Source organism: Apteryx mantelli, chromosome 5 (assembly GCF_036417845.1).
Source record: "Apteryx mantelli isolate bAptMan1 chromosome 5, bAptMan1.hap1, whole genome shotgun sequence".
Classification (NCBI taxonomy): domain Eukaryota; kingdom Metazoa; phylum Chordata; class Aves; order Apterygiformes; family Apterygidae; genus Apteryx; species Apteryx mantelli.
The window spans coordinates 28,066,801-28,088,721 of record NC_089982.1 but is presented as its reverse complement, the minus strand read 5'-3'; the positions used below and the strand labels follow the sequence as shown (position 1 = coordinate 28,088,721).

Below are 21,921 nucleotides of genomic sequence, written 5' to 3'. Positions count from 1 at the left end.
CTTCCCCTCAGTCTCCTGACTTTCTTCATGACCAATGAAGGCATGAAGCACCATATTCGTTGAGTCAAATATTTTAATTGCTGATGTTTTTAAATGCTTTTTTGTTTGTGTCTTACATACCCATGAATTTAGTCATTTTAACACTGCTACTTCATACCCTTTCCCTTGCTTTTTTAATTTTTATAAGCAATCATTTAAAGGCAAAATAAATGTATTTCTTTTGAGCCATAACACTGAAGTTTCAGCTTCCTTAGTAGCTGTTCTCCGTATCTTTTCTTTTTGCTCTAAATGCACCTTTAGTTATGAACTTGACGATAATCACTCAGGGAAAACAAATAGAAGAAGGAGAAAAAAAAAAAAACAACAGCTGAACTGTTGACATGCTGTGCAGATGGCCATATCAAGATGTGCTGACTGGGGGGAAAAAGTTCCAAAATTGTACATTATACATTACACCTCTAGTAAAAAAGCTTTAGGAGCAGCTAGTCTGTAGATTACAAACCTTTCAGCAATTTGCAGGTAAGCTGAATTTTGTAGGAGACTTGATTTTGTAAGCATTTTGTCTTCTCTTGCCTCATACAGATATAGCCTAACAGATTTTTTTTATATATATCCAGTTGTAAATTATAGCAGACCTAGCTAAATAAATATTGTTTAAATATACAAATGAGAAAATATGTGAAGTACAAAAACTAAGGTTATATTTTATTGACCTTTGACAAATAAACATATTTCTTTATTATAAAATCATGAGAATAATATAAAAGTAGCCAAGTTCATGCATAGGTATCAAACTACCAACTACTATTTTTTTCCCTACGCAGTTTCTTTTGTGCCTTCAAAACTGCTTTACAGGAAATATAAGCATTATTTACAGTAAAACTAATGAAATCAAGTAAAATGTCAAACACACTATAGCCCTTGAGTATGCAGAAGACCATACTGGAAAAAAAATGATAAGCCGTTAGCTTTAGATGGCTAAGTGCCATTAAAAGATTTCTTTCTGGTTTGATTAACACAAGGCTACTGAAAACATTCAGGATTTTTCATGTCCTTAGAGCCACAAAATTTTAATTAACTGGAAAATTTATTTTTTCCTTCATCACTGATTGCCAAAAATTCAGAGAGCACTTTGAGCATATCAGCTTACCATTTTACACTGAATATCGTACAGTGAACACCAGTGAATGTACAAATTATGGTGATGTTTTCATATAATAAAAATATAATCAGGATAAATAATTTGTCAGTGTATAAAAATAAGGGATTTGGTTCTCTGAAATCTTTTTTAATGTTAAATTGATTAGATAATAAATCATCACAAGTTTTACGCCTGTGTCATACCACAAGGTAGATTTACTTCTTTAAAAGTGTTTCAAATATATGCCATAGATGGGTACCATAATTCAGTTAATTTTTCTTTATATGTAAGTAGTATGGAGAGATTCCAGTGCCATGCAGGACTGCTGAATAGTCAGAAAGCTCATCTATGTAGCTAAGCCGAAGGACAGTTTAAAGGCCAGTTCAACAGCAACTTCTGTGACTGAGTCATGAAAACAAACATAGAACTCCTGAGGTTTTGGATGCAGGAAGAGTCTCCTGAAAAACAAAAGAGGAACTGTTATAGGCATTAGGCTTTTTTTCATCGACTATTCTAGATATTCTGGTTGAACTTGGATGTTTCAGTAACATATTAAGTACAACTGTTGTGTAAGACAGCTAGCACATTTCCACAGCTCTCCTGCATATATTACTTTCATACATTAGTTTTTTAAAATCAATTTAATCTCTGCTCAGTTTTCTCAAGACTCTGTACAATAAAGTTTTTCAGGTTTTCAGTATCTACTCCTGTGATACTGGTTTATTTGCAGTAATCTGAGTTTCAGGGCTACAAGCTACAATCAATTTACTCAGGAGCAAGCTTCAGTATTCACGTATTTACTTATGCTTGAACTTAATATTATATTTTTCAGGTACATGTCAACCCAATAGATTCTTTTAGGGAAAGAACTAAAATAGGAAAGCTGTTAACATATGCACATAACAGTGAATAGCATCAGAGTATAGTATATAGCTCTACGAATAGTAATGGACCGCACCTGCTGTAATAACACATTATTTGATAATATAGAGACTGGAAAACTAAATTTTAAAGATGTCAACAGCAGCCTAAACATTTCCCAGGATTTTAATCTTTCCAACCCCAAGAATAGCACTTGTAGGCACACACAAAGTATAGTTATGTCCGTTCATTTATCCCCAGAGGGATACAATTTTGTGTGCATGCGTGCATGCATGCATGCTGTTTTTTTTTTTAAACATCTGACTTGAAGGCACACAGGTCAAACAAAAGCTCTGTTAGAGTCAATTTTTAAATTATTATTCTTGTCCAATATCATTATCTGTGCATGACATTTCCTCTCACTGTATTAGAAAAAAGTTCTTATGCCATATTCAGAAATGTATTTTGCTGATTTCAAAGACTTTCCTATTTGTATAATAGTTTCACTACTTAATAATAATAATTTAATGAATTGATCAAGCATAATCATTTTTCTTCCTTTCATCCCTTGCCCAAACTGAATTTGTTTTTCGTATGGTGAAAACAGCTTCTACCTAATCAAACATTTGCATTTTTCTGTTTATCTAGTACATATACCAAAGAGAGATGATGAATACACAAAAGAAGAAAAAATCCTGTTGACCCCCTAATTATGGTATGACTATCTGCTTAATGGAGCTAAAATGTAGACAGTACAAAATGTAGGTAGAAAGGGGAAACAATGCCAATGACAAATGGTGGCTGTGGAATATAGCTTGCTGGCCTTGACTTAAACAATTGCAAGATTTTTTACATTCTGAAGGATCAAGCAATGATGCAGGTTATTTTCCCATTACTGTGTATTACCTTAAAAATTATTATTTTTAAGATTTAATACATCAGGCAGTATGCTGTTCTGTCATACAAATTAGTCTTAGTTAGCTATGTAGCAGGCCTATACGCACCGTTAAGAAAAATCACTTAAGTTTAAATAATAACACAAAGGAAAAAGCACTATCAATTTGCAATGATAACAGCAGAACTTAATTTCATACATGTATATTTGAAAGCAAATTGAGGAAAGAAAGTTTCCCTTCCAAATTATCTCAAATGAACTGGTAGATTGATTTGGTCTTCCCAATTAAAAACCAACTACAACTGTTCACTTCTGTTTCTTTTTTTCTGAACTATGTGCATTCCCTTACTCGTTCATATCACTGAATCAGCATTATGCATGGAAGCAAGACAGATGGGATTTACTTGCAAAGCAGAGAGTGGAGAGGTCAGAATGACTATGAGGAACACAGAGAAAGTGCAGGGTATTAGGTTAAGATTACAGCGCTTTAGTATGTCTACCCAGCCCAGCGTGGAGCTGTGCAGTGGTGTGCTGAACAGTGTGAGGTCTTTGTGGTAGTTAGACGTGAGCACGGTGCTCACCTGCATTGACTTACTCTATGTCATACAGCAGGTGGAACCACCCAGATAAACTATTCAGATACAAATTCCCAGAACTACCGATACAGCTTCCCAGATTCCAGAGCAAAGCCACCTCAGTCAGACTCAGCTCAAGTATTTCTATGACATGCTACAGTTAAATTTATTCTTGAATAGTATAGTGGCATATTCAAAATAAAACACTTTGAGAGAAAGATACAGCTGTCTTTAAACTTACCCCACAACCCAGTAACTCATTGTTGGTGGCGGTTTCTTCTGATCATTCCAGTTATCAGGAGAGCACTCAAACAAAACCCCATGTTCTTTTACTATATCTAGATCTGCAGCTGCCCTACTGAATTCTGAAATCCTACTGCCCGCTCTTTTCTTTTTCTGTAAAACAACAGGTGAAGTGTCAGTATGGAATGAAATATTTTTATCCCCAAAACAGCAAATGTAACTGCAATATGATTTCTTCAGGAATCTGTGTTGAATGATCTTGCTGTCAAAAATCCAGATTTAGAAGACATAATTAATTTGCTTAGATATGATTCTTTTCTCCACAGTTTTATAAGTTTGGTATCAACAAGCTTTTTCACTGTTATACAACTTGGTGGTAGACACATGCTCTCTTTTTTGATTTTTTTCCTTCATGCTGAATACCATTCTTTTTAATAATACATCTGAGATAATACAGCGCCATTAAGAAACAAAGTATGTTAAAACAGTTAAAAATCTCCCCTTTCTTTCTCTCTGTGCCCCCCTCATTAAGAATTGTGGTAGTAAAAGCCTATTGAATAAACCTGGTCAGGCAGGAATTTCTTTTTTTAAATAAACAGTTGTATTTTGCTCAGAGCATTTCTTGCCCTTATTCTATATGAGTGCATAGCATGTACAAAAAAAAATATTTTTTTGTTTCATTGAGCTTTTAGGCCTATGCTTTGTACAGAGCTTTTGAATAAACCTTGTAAAAGTTCCAGGTATTTCTAACTGAACTCCTGGTCCCCATTTGGTGAGGTTTAAATTACATACACAAAAACTACTTTTCTCTCTTGACTCTGTCTGGGTGCTCAGCAGTCCTGTGAGTCCAATAAAGCCACTATGTCTTTTACAAGAAATGAGAGGGCAAAGAGAGCAGAGGAGACACAGAGGTAGACACTGGGGGAACTTCAAAAGGGTTCTCCATTCATCTAAATCTTCTCCTGCTGAACTCAAAGGAATCTTATTACTCTTTAGTAAATAAATATCTACATAATAATGAAAAAAAACTTTTTTTTTTTTTAAGTGTGAGAGGTGTAATGACATTATAGAAACAGAAGTGGAGATTCCTTTGAAACAAGTCTGTCTCAAATCTCTAGCAATGTAAAAGAGAAGTTTGTTAAGCCAGGGAATCTCTGGTTCCACTGCAATCCTGCCAATGAATTTTTTGTTCCAATCAGTTACTTTGAAAGAAAAGGTTTTCTTGAAAATAAATCTCAAGGAACTTCTGTCTGCCATATGCAGAAGCAGAAACTACTTCTTTCAGTTTGCCTATAATGAAGATTGTTGGGCTGAAGGTCTAGAAGAGAAAAGGTGGTGGAAGACATCACAGCAACTATCTAACGTCTGTCAAGAAAGGGTAGGAAAAAAAGTGAAATGCCCCTCAGCACTTTTAAAAACAAAACTCCTAATATTTGCATGAGAAAGCATCTTTTAATTTCCCTAAACATGCTTTGGATTAAATTGATAAAGCATAGTCTAAATTACTACTAGTTTCTACAGTAGAACAAATTTCACAGTAGATGACTTAACCCTTCCTGCATCTTTTCTTAGTATATAAAATTGCCTCAAACCCTGTTCTTGCCAATGTTGCTACTGAAAAGACTTAAGGAATATGTCAGTACTCAGTCTAGTATTTTCCTTTCTCCTCAAAATGGTGTAGTTATCTCATGCAATTTCCAAGTTGACATTTGTACAAACTTATTACAGAATGTCTTACACTATGCTATTCATACCGAAAATACTCAAGAAAAGTACAGAAAACAGGTACATTAGAAGGGGGTTATCTGAGACAGCTATGAGGATGATTTAGTCCTGTACTTTCACTTGCATTAAAATTTCTTTCCTTCTGCTTTTTCTTAGAGTAAGAGCATTTAATTTAAGATGATGAAGAAAATGAGGCCAGAACTACCTATTACATACAGTGAAGTATATTTTAGGGTTTAAAACTCCAGAGCTTATTTTTGCTCAACTTCAAATTTATTCAAACACATTTAGAAGTTAATTAAAAGGTAGTGAATTTTCAGCTCCCCAAAAGTGACCCAAAATTGATTATTGATCAGTTTAATTGCAGTCATTTTGCACTATCTGTACAATTCTCTAAATCCTAATCTACAGCAATATTTAACTGATCTGAAAGAATAAGCAATATGATAGTACATTTCTGTGTTAGACTTCTATTTGTCATGCACTATGAATAGGGAAAACCTCTATTTCTTCTTTTGTATTGCTCTTATGCCCTAATGCAAGCTGGCAATATGAGCATTAATTATTGGAGCCAACATACAAAAGCTACCCCAGATTTCTTCAGTCAAAACACTCCTATTCCCATTGTTACCAAGCTGGCTTACACAGGTAATTTAGATTCTGCTCTACAAGAAAAACTTTATACTGCAGCACATGTTCATTAATTATTTCTGAGCTTCAGGGCAGAATGAACTCAGCAGCTACCTACTGTACTGACACATGCCTAAAGAGGCGGGAAAAGCACATTCTGAGGTAGCTGTGGCCCAAACAGAGGTTTTCACTTTCTAGCATGACTTTTCACTTTCTATTAGTTACACCTGGTACACATGAATTGTTTCTTTGTTCGGGTATTTTTGGTTTGAACTAAAAATTGAAAAAAACTCTGTCTCTTTAACAATTGTTACCAAAGGCAATTTGATCATTTGTCCCTCTGCTTGCTTTTGAATTTTTATATCTCCCAACAGAAGTGCCCAAAATACATGACTGTGTCAAAATCCCACTCAGCCCGAACATCAGTGTCATATGAAACTGACAGAACATTCCAACAACTTAACTTTTTTTCTAATACTTAAAAATCCTAGATGATTTATGAGGCACATCAGTCTAATCAGAAGTGACTTCTTTGGTAACTTCAAGGAAACATGAAGAAAAATTATACTGGTATTTGCAAACGGCATTTATTCAATTTGTATTGTTATCTCCCATTCCTCATAATCAGCACTGCACTACTGGCCGAAAGCCTGCAGCTTAGGGCTGCTACTTCTTCTTTTTTTACCTTAGATTGTCCCTTTAGAATCTAAAAATGCAACTGATATACAGTATTCTCCTTAGGTTTATATGTAATTATTTCTCTTTCCTAGAGACTGAACAGGTCACAAATTAGGAGCAGGGATGACCTGTTATTCTGATTTGATTCAAGTCATTAAAAATCAACAGTGCAACTAACAAACCAGGCTTTTAGCAAAATAAAATGTGAACTGAACACAAAATATCTGATCTGAGTGCAGTGTCTCATAAAATGATTCTTATGCCTATCATTTAGATTTCTGCATTTTTATTATCACCTTACTCTAGAGGGATCATTTAGAGTAAACAGAAATTTATAATCACACACAAGGCAGCTGCTGACATTAGATCTGTCCATCTTTGAGTCTATCCTAAATGCCAAGTACCCACATAGAGCACGTGGGACATCAGGCTTCAGCCCAAGTCCAGAGCAAGGCTGGAAGTGGCATCTTTGCAAAGAGAAAAAGCCTTACCTACTCTGCCATCCCACCTAATCTATGATCCAAAAGAGATTATTTGGCAGCATAATTAAAAGTAATTGACCATTACAGCCAGTCTTCTGCTAGACAAATATCTGTATGAACAAACTATTACAAACATGAGCAGGTGGAAAATGTGTAAGCAATCAGAATGAACTACCCTTTTCCCTTCAGAGATGCCCTCTTACACTGACAGGGCAGTGAGGGGGGACCGCACTGTCACTGCCCATATGAAATAATTTCTGCAAAAAAAACAGGGCTTAAATTTCCCTTGCTGCCAATATGAAACCTCCCCAAAGCCTTAAAATGGCTAGAAAACCCCTCTTCTGCTACTTATAATTCTTGAACCCAGTGTGTGAAACTTTTTGCTAAGTTACAAGCAGGAGTCCTAACATCGAATGGAAAAAGAAAATGCTACACTGGATACATAGCATATTCATTCTGAGAGCACTTTTTGAGGGGAGGAGAGTGCTTATTGCATGCCTGCTTTGTTGGACAATCAGAGGGAGAAACTGCCCTAAAGAATAAAAACACCAGGTACTTTAAATAACCACAGACATACACAAAGTCTTTCCTGCTAGTGGACTATTTAAATAATGAAGTGGAAACAATCTTGAAATACTGATTTGAGAATATAAGTAGAGAGCAAAACAGAAGAAAGAAAAAGTTTTCATACTTCTTTCTTTAAGGACTGCTGGAAAACGGAACGAATTGAAAGACAACAACGATGGAAATTCTCAATTAACTGAGGGTGGATGGAGCCACCGAGCTGTGCTACTTCTTGGTGAGTTGGAGTAATAAAGATTCCTTGCATTGTTTCCAAAAATAGATAGTGGAAGAGGGTATTCTCAGGACCAGATGTCAACCTTCAAAAATAGGAAAATTCATTTAATATTCAAATAATTTTGAATGATTTTTCAGTTACACAACATATACTCGTGCTTCTTAAAACAGAATTGTTTCTCTGGTAGCTACAGTAGAGTACAAAAATGGATACAGACATTGCAAAAGTGCCTATTTCTATACCAAGGAAATCCTGCTAATTTGGACTGTTAACACTCAAAATTTTTTTTTTAAAAGTGACTATGGCACTAGTTAGATACCGCACTTACATTCCCAACAATTCTCATCAAAAAAAAGGAAAATCGAAGGAGAAATAAAAGCTTGCGGGGTGAGGTAAGGAAGGCTTTCTTTAGAGCTCACACAAAACACCAAAGCTGTCTGTGCAGTCACAAGCAACGAGAGAGAACTAGCATGGTCATGGCTCTTTTGTCTTTTGCACACCCACCTAGAGGTACAAAGAGGCACAAGGTATATGTGCGGTCCCAGCAGATTAATTTATTTGAAGTTCAAAAGTTATGTATGTGGAATGTGCATCCATTCCAGTGACATACTCTTGAGAAACAGCTTTCTTTTCTAATTAACACTCTCCATTAAAGAGCTTCACTTTTCAGAAGCCTTGCAAAGGAAAGTTTTGGTTTGGTTAAAATTATGCAAGAACATGTGTGATCTGCATGTCTTTGAAAAAAGCATATGAATATGGCCTTTAAAATGAAATATTTAATAAAAAATAAATTCTTACTTGATAGTGTTATAAAGTTCTGCATCTTTCTCTGAAAGGTTCTTTTTAATGTTTCCTAAATGAAATGGATTTGGTAGGGTATGTTTTTTTTTAGAGACCTGAAAAACAAATAGACAGATGAACTAGCAGAGAAAGCACACTTAGTGAGAAAAATTAAAATAAGGTAGTATTGAAAAAAATGCCCCAAACAGTTGCATCAACTTGTATAAATGTATTTTATAGCCTGTACTCTATTTTGGGCTAAAATGGATCAGCAGCAGTTGTACAACTGTACAGCAGGTTGACCTGATCACTTCTGTTTATGCTATTATTTTGGGGATATTCTCCATTTACTTCTGCTGTTTGCAACACAGCTGTGCCTAATTTAGCCACAAACCACATATTTAGAAGCAATGATAATCAAGATAAAAGAAATGTGATGACTGCGAGGCTGACCCAAAACTTAAACAAGTCAACAAAAGTTTTTTCTACTGACCTCAAGGCCTCTTAGATTTTTTTAAGCTATGTTTTTCTTTAAAAGTTAGTTACTAAATTTTTAAATAATAAGTAATAATAGTATACCTTAAATAAATTACCACCTCCCTCAGGCCCACCAGAATGTTACAATTCTCTTTGTCCCTGTTCTCAGACCTGATCTGATACAGACTGTGGATTACTGCTTCCATCTTCTGCAGGACCTTCATTACCATGGTCAGGTCCCCCACTGGTTCTTGTAGGACTCGGCTTACGTGTCATTAAAGAAGAGTCACCAAACAGGGTCCTTTTGCTTGCTGGAGCAGTTACTGTTTTGGAAGTACTTTGCAGCTTGCTTAGGATGGGTGAGGTTGTCAAGCTCTCTACTTTGTCATGTGTTGCAGGAAGGAACCAGTCGGCACAAGATAAAGGTGGAACGGAGGGAGAATCTAGCCTTTCTTCTATGCTGGCATCTATTCCTTCCAGCTGAAGTATTGTGGCTTTGACCTGATCTACATATATGCAGTCTGGTCCTGGATTCCCAATGGCTTTCGATGCACAGCCGCCTGCCTCCAGCAGAACACACAGCATGAAGTGTCTCTGTAAACATGGAGGTAGGAATATTAGCTTTTGGTTTAAAATACGTGTACTGTATTAGATTTATATCTCATCTAATATTTGGACAGAATACAGCACTATGTTCAACAGTTCCTCCTCCTCACCAGAACAGTGGGGTTTTTGTTTTTGTTTTTTTAAAATCAAAATCATGTCCAAGGAAATCTTTCTGTTACCATGTTAACCAAGTTACAATGCAAACATAAAAACTATCATTTCCATACTCATTGGTTGTTTTTAAAAACACATTTCTTAAAAGAATTGTCTGAAAATTTAAGATTATAAAAGTAAAAACATTTGCAACTGAAGTAAAAAGACATAGAAATAATGAGAATTTATAATTAAACTTGCAGGTTTCACAACCATTGTTTAAATAATTCTATTCTCTAAGAAATGCTATCCCCTGAAACAGCTACAATAAAGATATTTTGTAAAATCACTAAATTAATGTATGGTAATATATGATCATACTGAACAGACAATACACAAAAGCAAAACAGAACATCAGAGATCGGGCATACTGGAAACATTAACTTACCAAGCCAACTATCAATAAAAAGTATCTTGCTTCAGGTTCCCTGTATCCTGTAGGACTTGAAGCATCACTTGGCTGGATATGATGATGTGGAAATACTTCCCGCCATATCACTAGCTGACCAATCTTCTGTTCTGCTGCCAAGGGTAACAGACAATAGTGCCGACTATATAAACCTATATCAATAAGATCTTCCTTTGGCAAGTGATTACCAATCAAGTAACCCTTAGTTAAACACAGAAAAGGAAGTATATTCAGTAAGAAATACAACAACAACACATCACTTAAGAGTACTTTTCATCTAGAGATATCTATGCTCTACACGCATTGAGATTATAAGCTTTCTGGCCAGGAACTATCTTTTTGGTATACAATTGTACAACAAAGACCATTCTGAGCTTTTGCACCACGTCGGAAGATCTAAATACTGAAATGTAAACACAATTAAAACATCAACATGTATGCAAGTTATCAAAGACAAACTAGGAAATGTATGGTTAACAGCTTGCAAAACGGCTATTTACAAAACTAGCTACAGAGTTAAGATGTTTTAATTCTCATTTCCTGCCTACCAAAATACTGAGCTCTAACTGGAATTAATAAATTTTCCAAATAAGTTATGTAGTACAACAGTGTTTCTAGCACTGATGAGATTACAGTTAGAGCAAAGTTATTGTAGATACTGTGAAACTACATTTATGCTGACAGTTTAGTCCCGTAGCACTACTGGCTTGCATGAAAGAATCCTTAAAATGTAAATTTTCTTAAAGCAAAGGCTTTATCTTCATTTTTTTCCATATTGCTGTACTTAAAAAAAAAAAATTACAAATGATGCCAAAGTGAAAAAGCTGTTGATCCAATTTTTCAAGTCTGTGATTAAATACAGATTAAAGACAGACCACCTGTTGTCCTTTTTTAAATAATGGCAGCAAGCAAAACCAGTGCTATTAGACAATCATACAGTCTCGTTTGAATTGAGTCATTCATCTCTCTTTACTGTCTCTCTTCAATCCTTGAACCACATACAAAATTTCCATAGAACAGTTTCAAACAAGTATTTTGTTCTTACTGACCACATACTACATATCGCCACATGACATCAAATATTTTACTTTGTTACAATGCTTCAGTTTTAGGTCTGCTTCAAACATTACACACTTAAAGCAATCTTACATTTTTCATATTTCTCAGGTTCTGCAAAGAGTTAATCCATGACTGGGTTAGATTTCCAGACATTGTATTTTCCTAACCTCTAGTCTTAATCAATAATATTACCTTGTAGAAGAGACAAGAACCCAAAATCATATACAGTCTTCTCATGTTGTAGTAATCTTCAGACTGTGAACAAGAGCATGGTATAATTTCTAATTCAGAATTTTTCTTTTACTGAGTGAATGTAAGTAAACTATTTCCAGTCAGTGGTAATCAATGTCTTTTTAATAATTTCATTTTTGACTGCTTCTTTTTATTATCAGTATGACATCAGAAAGGCAGTGATGGCAGTGGAACAAAGAGCTAAGTAATGCAGGAAGCTTTTAGCTTTCATTATTGATTTTCATCAATACAAAAAACTACCGTTTTCTCCAACAGTTTTCAGCTCAGAATACCAATGCTCAGGTTTCCTAAATTCTTATGTTTTTATAAACTATTTTTGTAGCATAAGCTAATTCTCAAAGTTCTTAACAGTGCAGCAGATGAAGCATAACTATTGACACCAGAGGGCCCTCTTAGAGCAAAACTTCCAAGTCGAAGCTTTTTTTTTTTTTGCGATATTTGAACTGTTACCCAAAATACACCTATTCATTAATCTTTTAATTTAGATGCTCAATGCTCTCAGATTCGTAACACTAACTTTAAGTGGATATTGTAGATTTTAAACTAAGTGAGTGCAATCAATTTCTCTGTAATAAAATACTACTTGCAGACATCACTTTCTGTAAACATTCACCCACTTTGGTTAGTACAGTGATTTTTCTTTATTGTGACCTCTTAAGACATAGGTAAGAGTTAAACAACATGGATTATATGTCTGCCTACCTTGTATTTTAGTATTTAAGTATCTTTTAGTAATTAAGAATATGTATGCCCAAATTTTTATGCTAAATATGTGATTAAACATATTTTCTTTATGTCTGAGTATAACATACTTACAAGAACATAATTTTAAAATAATTGTTCTGGAACACAGGTTTAAGAAATATTTTTTATAAAAAAGGAAACTCAGAAATTTCAATACATTTTCATCTTACTGTCCTATACATGCACAGCAAGTAATACTCAAGTAAACTACTATTTTCTCCTTAACACTGTTAGGATATATATAACTTTTATAACTTTCTTAAAACTGGTAAGTTTAGTTCTTAGTGCTCCACAGCAGTTTTCAGTTGTATTTGCAATTGCTTGAAAAGGAGAGTTATCTATACAGATTTTTAATTAAAAAAACAACAACAACAAACAACAGGTATGTTCAAATGACAGTGTCCTTTTAGCTAAGCTAGACATCTCATGGGCTTGAATTATAGTAGACCATAGGTTTTCAGTGACTAATCCTATAACATTATAATATAGTTACAACGTTAACCATGGAGAAAAATTCAGAATAAACAGAATAGGTAAGATTGGGATATCTATTAAAACAAGAATAATATAGTACATCTTTGCTTTGATTTCCACTTTATTAAAAATGTGGATGGATTTGGAGTTAGTACTTTTTTAAAACTACTGAATATGACCAAGGCAAATAGATTCTGGGCACTGCAAACAAAAACAATAAAAGAAAAACACTTACCAGCTCTGCAAAATCAGCTGCTTCCAGATCACTCAGGGCTGTGTCAATTTCCATCTGAAATATTTAAAGAGTACATTTTAATAGAAATTTCCAAGGCATTTACTTACAATAATAGCATAGCTCTCTTTAAATTGCTAGTCTTACAAAATGAGGATTCAAAAGTACAGACTGAATGGTAAAAATGCATATACTTTTCACTAGCAATATCAAACATCAAGAACACTTCAATTCATCAGACTAAAGAAGAATCTTTTTCAATTTCTGTATATTTCCCTCGTCTTTGAAACTGTAAAAATCTCTCTGCTTGTCTGCCTCCTGAACCTGCTGTTCTGTACAAAGGAGATGTCAATCTTCCTTTTGGCCTGTATTAAAACATGAAGTCTAGAGACTATGCTTTGAAGGCTAGAGACAACCCTGAAATCTGGCAAACTTTTGTATCCAACTGAGTTATTAGAAAAATCTTTTTCATGATGGATTTAGTTTTTGTGTCTTTAGAAATTCCCCAAACTTTCTCACACATTACCTTTGTTCTACTGAAACAGCTTTAAACTTTTGTTATTTCTTTAGATACAGGAGCTGTTGGTTAATTTAAGGTTTACTAAAAATACTGTCCTTTAAAGAACACAGTACTAGCCACTGAAGTTCATGACATAAATGTGCTACTTAATGAAAAGAACTTAAAACCCACCATGACGCACTTTTGGGGCTATGTAAACAAGCTGCTTCTAATGGAAATAGAGACAATTTTTCAAATTTAGAGAAATGTCAGCTAGGCTGTCGGCATTCAGCAACTAACTAAACTCTCAGCTTTTCCCCCAGTTAAGATTTAAATGGCTTTCTGTCCAAGAAAGAACTGATGTTTTTATTTTTATATTCTTTATACAATATAAACATCTTCACCAAAACTTATCTACCGGAAATTTCATCTTCTGCAAGAACAGAACTTTTCTTGAAACTGTGGATGACCTAAGATAATTTGAGAAATACATGTCCAAATCATACATATGAAATAAATTGTTTAAAAAAAAAAATCTAAAACTTCAAATTTCACAAGAAAGAAAACAACTTGCAAGGTAAAACAGAGAACAAAGTATAGCAGAGTCCCGCTACAGAAACTTGAGAGAGAAAAAAAGAAAAAAACATGCAGGAAAAAAGATTCATCACCAACTAGTACAAGAAAAAAAAAAAAGTGTTATTTCCTGGATAGGAAAAAATGTGTGACAATAGTTAGAGATGCACTGTTACATTTGAAACACAGATTGCTGACTGACCATATTCTGCAACTACATGTTGCATAATCATTTTATTCCCTTCAGTTACAGCAGCATGGATTTTGCAAGTGAGTGGATGGGCATGGAAAAGAATATGTGCAACCCTCTAGATTTTTCACTTGGTTAGCAGATTTAGGTCTGGAGTTAAGACACGAAAGAAACTTTTCTGAGACGCTTTAAAAATATGTACTTTGATAGCTAAACACATAACACAAACAGAGTGTCCATACATATGTATTATAAAAGCACAGGTCTAACTAAAAGTTCCCCCAACATCAGCCTCAAGCTCATTTATTAAAACTGTATCTAGATACATACAGTGGGGCAGTGTGGAAAGCGTAATTATTATAGGTCTATTAAAGATATAGGAGAAGAAAATTCACATTATGGAGAAAGGAGACAGAAGGCCCCACCTGCAAATGGAAATCTGTGAAGAAATGAGCGACAGTTCATTGATACATGCCTTGCAATGTCCACAGCAACTTTTATTACTGAACAATAACAAACCTGAAATAATTCTGCAAACCCTATCAATATTAACATTGAAAGACCTACAACTTCATCTCTTCCCCCGACACACGTATATGAAAATTATACATGAGATCTTTCTCATTAAACATAAGTATCAGAAAACCAGGAAAGCCTTAGTTAAGATTATCCTCAAATAAAGACCCTATAAATTAAAGAGCATGCCACTGCAGAGTTAAGGACATTTGAACACCTCAGGTCAATCCCTTTGTGGTGCCATTCTGAGAAGCAGTTTTAATTTTCCACCACATAATCTCTTTATAATCAGTGAATACAACCTTCATTTCTTTTGTGGTTGCTGATGAGATAAGTTTAGGTAATGGTCTTCTCAGATTACTATCGTTGTTTTAGGAATTAAAACTGCAAATCTACAGGCTTACAAATATTTTGGGTCCTTCCATAAAAGAAAATTTCTCAGTTTGAGACTTCTTAGCTATTTCATTTGCATTAAACAATGGCAAATACTCACTAAAAAGTAAACTCTATTATGATAAGGCTAACATATTTTAAACACAATTCCAGATTAATTAATTCTTTTTTGCCCTGAATTTTTGTAAAAACTGCCATACACATACTGATTTGTAACTATAATATTCAAACAACTCTTCAGATGATGTAGAAAATAAAATCTTAATTGCAGAGTTGAAAATATTTAAGTATCATGAAAGCAAGATGAATCCTAGATTCAGTGAACATTTCTGAATGTTACTATTCATCCACTTTAGGCCCCGAAGTGAAATGACTGAAAATCTGGGAGGTCCACTGTGCCTTACTGCAGTGACTGGTACGTAATGCTTCTCGAGTCAAGGACAATATATAAAATATTACCACACTGCAATTTCAGAATGTGCATTGTATGGAAGATTATCTTTTCAATGGGAACTTGATTTTATATTATATGTTAAATGACCACTCTAAATAAAACAATTTTGAAATATATGTCTCATTAAAGGCCAGATGATTTAGACAATAGCTACTTAGACAGTTATATGTTTAATTCCTTGAATGAGACTGCATTTAAACACCTACAGTATAGAGATCTCTATTTGAGTCCTTTCCTTCCAGGCTGTTTTCATAGTTAATGCAGATGAAGTCAATGCTGTCACAGGAGTACTAAGGATGATTCATCTAATACTAAAGTAAACATCTGAAGTAGATCAGATGAGTTACTACTAAAATAAATCAGATTAATAAAGTGCCAGATTGTCCCCATTTACTAACAGAAAGAGTTTAGGATTAGTAGCTCAACTGTAGCCATTTGTATCACAGATCTAAAACAAGGTGAGGCTGATGCTACCCCAAGTCTTCATGCTCTATCCAAACAAAAAGCAGGTGCTTGGAATGTATGAATGTTTAAACTGATTCTAAAAAAACTCCAAAATGGTTAAGAAATATGTCACATTAAAAACAACTGAAGAGAAGTACTAGAGCTACATATAAGGTAAATAAAATCCTCAGTTTCTTGAAATTATCTCCCAGAATATTAATAGATTTATTATCATTATGAAATTGCTGACTGGATTCTTTAATTCAGAGCAAGCAAGAGACTTCCAAAAGACAGCTGCAAGCTGTAAGATGCTAAGGGATCCAAAGGTTTTAGAAATTCAGAACTAAAATTATTCTACATAATTACATATAAACCATCTGCAAAACTACCTTTAACAGCATCCTGGGAAACGAATACCTCGTTGTAGAAACTGAGTTTTCTCATCTCCACAGCAGATTTTGTGCTTGCAGCTAGTACACAGATACAGATTAAAATCCATAGGCTATAGATATAGATAATAGGTCTGAATACCAGAAAGAATCACAACCATCACTTGTCATGTGTAGTCCTATTAACATTGCAAGTTATGAGCTGCATTTAGGAGTAGCTAATTTAATTCATACTCAAAAGAATGTATGCATATCTGCTTTCTGTTGCAGAAATGAGTCTCTCTTCCTCAGTAATATATGATTTGCTATATGTACCTTGGAAAAGGGACAGAATTCACATTCTTTATAAACTGACCCTGTGATTCAACAAGAAGATTGCTTTTCAATTCTGTTATCAGAATATATTTTTTAAATAATAAAAGGTTCTATTTAAAGTATGCAAGCATAAAAGAGAATGGTTCTCAGCACGCTATTATAAAGTTAACTGTAGGGCTCCAAACCAGTCAAATAATCAACACGCCTCCTCTAGCCTGGGTTAGTGATGCTTGCAATACATATATATTTGATAATGGAAATAATTGTTGAACAAACCATCTTCAAAGCCATAAAGGGTTTTAATGCTACCATTGCACTGAACTTGGATCAGCCTGGATTAGAGTTTTCTTTACCAAAATGAAGAATAGTTTAAAGTTGGGGGGGTGGGGGGAATGGGGGATAAAAAATAAAAAAGCAAAATCTGAGACATGATAATGAAAATGTTTCTAAAACTATGTGTCTGGTACAGTACTTCTTCAGTGTTCATTGTTTTATGCTATAGACAACTGTTCATCTTTAACAAATACAGAGAAGGTTTACAGCTAAGTAAGATGGGGAAGTCTAGTTAAAAATCCACGCCAACTAAAAATCCAGGTTTTGCTTCTAATGGATTTTCATATCACTGTTCAGTCAACAGTAATATGCAAGTATGCACATAATATATAATAAACATGAGACTGTAAAAAGTTTATGACATACTGTGCAAACTTCACAGGTCAGAAAAGGAATGTTATTTATTGTTACCATTGTATGCTTTGGTTTAAATTTGTTAATGGGAAATACCTGTATTTCAAAGCTATACAGTTGTTTTAACACAACTGCAAACATTCTTATCCAAGACTAGTGTAAAATGAAGTGAGACCATATTCTGACAGCTTACAGTCCACTTAAACCACTGAGCCTAGTCAACAGGGAGGTAGGGGCTTCTTAAAAGCAATTTGGAGGGGTTAACAAAGGTTCAGTTCATTATTAGGAGAGAGTGGGCCCAAGGATCCTTGCAGAAAGGTGGAATTTATGACATCTGAGTCTGACCAGTGATGCAGAATTGGAATGCCTTTACACCATCAAAGCAAAGGAGGTTTTGGAACCGTCTCCTTTATAAAAACAGGTTCTGGTAGGCACTGTGTATTGCAACTCAGAAGACTAGCTGCTTCTCTATTCAGTTCACTGTTGGTAAACTGCCATGAAATAGCTTGTTCAGAAGTGAATTGTTTTCATTCAAGCAAGAATGTTATAATACTGTATTATGTGTTTTACCACAACAAAACTTCTCAACATTATGGGACAATTTAAAAGTCTGTTATCTGACTGTACATATAGTAAATAAAATTTGCACATATATCAGTGAAGTAAAATATTTTCAACTAACTAGACACAGCTTCTTATGTAATTGAGCTTCTTGGTTAGAGTTAAGGTAGATTTGATTTTAAAACTATAGTTAAAAGATTGCATTGTGCAAAGAAGGATAAGGAAAAATACAGGATTATAGATAGTACTTTATAATTATGGTGAACCTTGCCAGCATATCACTTATCACAGCCTAACTTTATTTCTGTGAGTGGACCTTACCCATCTTCCACGAATAGTATTTTATGCGAGAAAACAGAGAAAGTAGGAGTAGGTTGGCCAAAGAAAGAGGTTTTACCTACTCTATGCCACACAAATGTCCCAGAAGGTCTTTTTGATGAGACACTTAAAAGTAGTCATTTCTTCATGATCTGTATGTCTTCAAAGTACAGATTAACTTGTGTACTTTCAGTAAAAATGAAAATAAAGCAACAGTCAAGCTGCACCTAGCAAAACCCAGCATATATATCTGAACCTACTGTCAGATCAAAACATGTTCTAGCAATGCCTTATTTAGAATACGTAACCTTCATGTAGTGATATTATGTCAGTATATAACTAACTGTAACATGAAAATATTGAGAAAAAAGTTGGAAACTAGTAGCCCTTTGAAAGGGCAAGGGAAAATTTTCTTTTGGTTTGTTTCTGAACAAATGCATACAAAGTTGTGTTATTAAAGAATACATTTGACACCATAATTAACAAAAAGTATCCACAGGCTTTTTAAAAAAGAGGGAGTGAAAGATGATCTGTGTACACAACAAGAAAAAGTGTAAGAGAAAGAAAACATTTCAGAGACACTTTCTGTACATAAGACACAATTATCAGCTTTTGTCCTAAATGTAATTTCATAAAAGTTTTTCCCTACATTGTCTGAGGACTGGGTCCTGTTCACTTTGCAGAACTTACTGTGTTGATAAAAGATATTACAACAAGCTTGTCTGCCAGCTACATTGTACAGCACAACTTGGTCTTGCTTGTCCATGCAGAGCCAAACCATGCTGGAACAGCATTACAGAATCTGCCACCCAGTAAGACAAAGCCTTCCTATTTGCAGCCCCTCTTACAAATTTTTCATTTTGCATAACTTAAACATGTAATTCAAAATAATACCATAAATATCTGATTAAATTTGTGTTGGACCTAACAACTCCACTGCTGAAACTGAGATTTTTCCCTAGTACAAAAATTGTTACAACTGTTTTAATTGGGAGAGATACCACCTTTATATAGTTTGTCAAATAAAGTCAATTCTATAGTATATATGGAAAACTACTTCACAGAAGACTTGAACGGGGTTATGCAGTACCCATATATATAGCATCTATTATTTTTATTTCAAAATTATTTCTTTACTAATAATTATCCAATGATCCCTATATTAACTTCTTAAAGTCATTTCATGAAATTGAGGTTTAAGACTGAAAGCTCTATATGCTACTTACTGTGATCTAGCTTTTCTCTTACCACTGCTTAAAGCTGAACTCTGTTTTTAATTGGGAGGTAATCAGACAATCAAATGGTGCAGAAGAGGTGTACTTATATGGTGCCAAACAAATGTTGTATGGGTATTTATTTTGATTTTGCAAAATCTTTTTATAATTCTACTAAATCACAAGCTGCACTTGGGCTTCTAGAGTAATATTTTCTACTGGAAAAATATTTATATGGTCAAAATCAAGCATAAAGTTACATACCAGAAATTGTTATCCCCACTGTATTTGCTACTTGTTAAAGATGTTTTTATTTAACAGAAGGCTTAAATCCTTTGTCATGTTCTCTTCCCAGATAACTGTCAAGTGAAGTCACCAATCTACACTCATAATGGCAATGTTTCCTAGGGAAATGAATGCGTAGTTTGAAACGTAATCCACAGAAGGATCTTGCAGAAAAATGGATGGCCTCAGATGGGTAAAGCACTTATGTAAATTACACAATAATAGCAGAAGGTATATGTAAGACCTGTGTCAAATTTTTTGGCCTCTCATATAATTCTTGAAGAGATCTGAAAATGAGATTACCTTGATTTCCCGAGGCAATGTCAGCCAGCGCAGGCCTGGGAGATTGTCTAAGAATAAAGCACTGCAAGTATCATAGTGTTGAGCACTGGGGCTGGCATTTGCATTGAGTCTTGCAGGCTGAAGTGCTCGCTGGAAGAACAGGTTGAAAAAATGATCCAGGCGAGAAACATTTTCCACCTGGCAAAAAGCACTGAACAAACATGAACTCCAAGTTAGAATAACATCAAGAAACTTGTAACTTGTTTATATAACCCTCTGTGCTATAGCAGGCTCTTTACAGCATGATACTTCATTTGGATTTTTTTTGAACATCCTCTGTAAGCATGAAAAAAACACTAGGCTAGTATCCAGGACAGTACATACACACAAAAAAACCCCTGCCTTGCTAAAAGCAGTACAGTGTCATAGTAGTGTCTTAGAGTAACTGAAGATGAGACAATGATCAGCTTTCTTCCTGAGAAAGTCCACCTTGTTTTGTATTTTAATCATTTATTTAACTATTTTTGTTGTGCTGCAGATCACTGTGTCATAACACTCTTCATTTTTTCTTCAGGAGTTGTGGAAAAGCATTCTAAATGGCCCCTTGCATTTCTATCAAAATTAACTATATTACCTCTCATATTCAAAGCTGCATTTTTTTGAGATGCATTTAAATAGTTGCCAGTATAACATATAAAAGTTGCTCCTTGTTGTGAAGTGACATTAAAAATGTCATGAGAAAAAAATAAGGCCTGATGTTATGTCAGATTATTCTGTCTAGAATATTTTTCTTTATTAAACAGCACAGAAGTAATATAATTATTATGATTTTCTCTACGGCATATACACTTTAACCCTGAATTGAATACAAGCATATAAATAGCCCATCTTGGCAATACTATTTAGATTACAGTCAGACTGAAAATTTTCTGGATGATTTCCAAACACAGAGGAGGATAGTCACTCTGCCAAATAAAGTTGAGAACTCTGGAGTGTTTATTTTATTAAAAATACAACACTGAGATTTATATGTATGTTCTACAGACAGTCCCCTAACACAAAAGGTAACATTTGCAGAGTGCTGTTGACATCTAGTGACTTAAGTTATGCGAATGACTTAACATAATCAGGGACAAAACTTTCTGGAGTAACACTCAGAGACAGTTTAAAAGTCTTACTAGTATAAAACAAAGTTGAGAACAACAGAATCCTGTTTTTGCATAACTGTAAAAGAGCATGCAAAAAAATCCATGTTAAAAATGGATGCTGGACATCTTCTTGAGTGAGCATCAATGAAAAACAAGTGACTGAAAGGAAAATACTTCAGAAAGAACTCACCTGTCTAAAGAACTGTACATAAATTTTAAGGTCTTCACAACATCTGCAGTCATGTTCCTCAGTTGAGAAAGTGGCACACTAAACAAAACAAAAAGAAGCACATCTATGTTTATATATGTTTAACTATTATGAATTAGCAGAGGCATTTTTTGAAAAGCTGCATTCTTAACTAGTGATATATTGCAAGCAAAAAATACTTTATAGGACTGTCTAAGAGATTTCCTTTGAGTGACTTGCCCATGATCGCA

The 21,921-nt window shown here is 34.4% G+C and overlaps 1 protein-coding gene across 2 annotated transcripts in view; it reads right to left on the bottom strand.

The window, feature by feature from the left end:
* Positions 1-679: 679 nt before the first annotated feature.
* INTU (inturned planar cell polarity protein) overlaps positions 680-21,921 on the bottom strand; it is a 63,405-nt gene continuing 42,163 nt past the window's right edge. The window contains exons 7-16 of one of the 2 annotated variants that reach the window (XM_067297691.1): positions 21,674-21,751; positions 20,357-20,546; positions 13,219-13,272; positions 11,706-11,768; positions 10,434-10,655; positions 9,458-9,880; positions 8,828-8,925; positions 7,922-8,111; positions 3,714-3,868; positions 680-1,599 (exon numbers count right to left, since the gene is read on the bottom strand). In XM_067297691.1, the coding sequence (XP_067153792.1) occupies positions 1,488-1,599; positions 3,714-3,868; positions 7,922-8,111; positions 8,828-8,925; positions 9,458-9,880; positions 10,434-10,655; positions 11,706-11,768; positions 13,219-13,272; positions 20,357-20,546; positions 21,674-21,751 (1,585 nt within the window). In that variant the 3' untranslated portion in view covers positions 680-1,487. The remainder of the gene's footprint in view (positions 1,600-3,713; positions 3,869-7,921; positions 8,112-8,827; positions 8,926-9,457; positions 9,881-10,433; positions 10,656-11,705; positions 11,769-13,218; positions 13,273-20,356; positions 20,547-21,673; positions 21,752-21,921) is intronic. The other variant, XM_067297692.1, reaches the window with a different exon arrangement.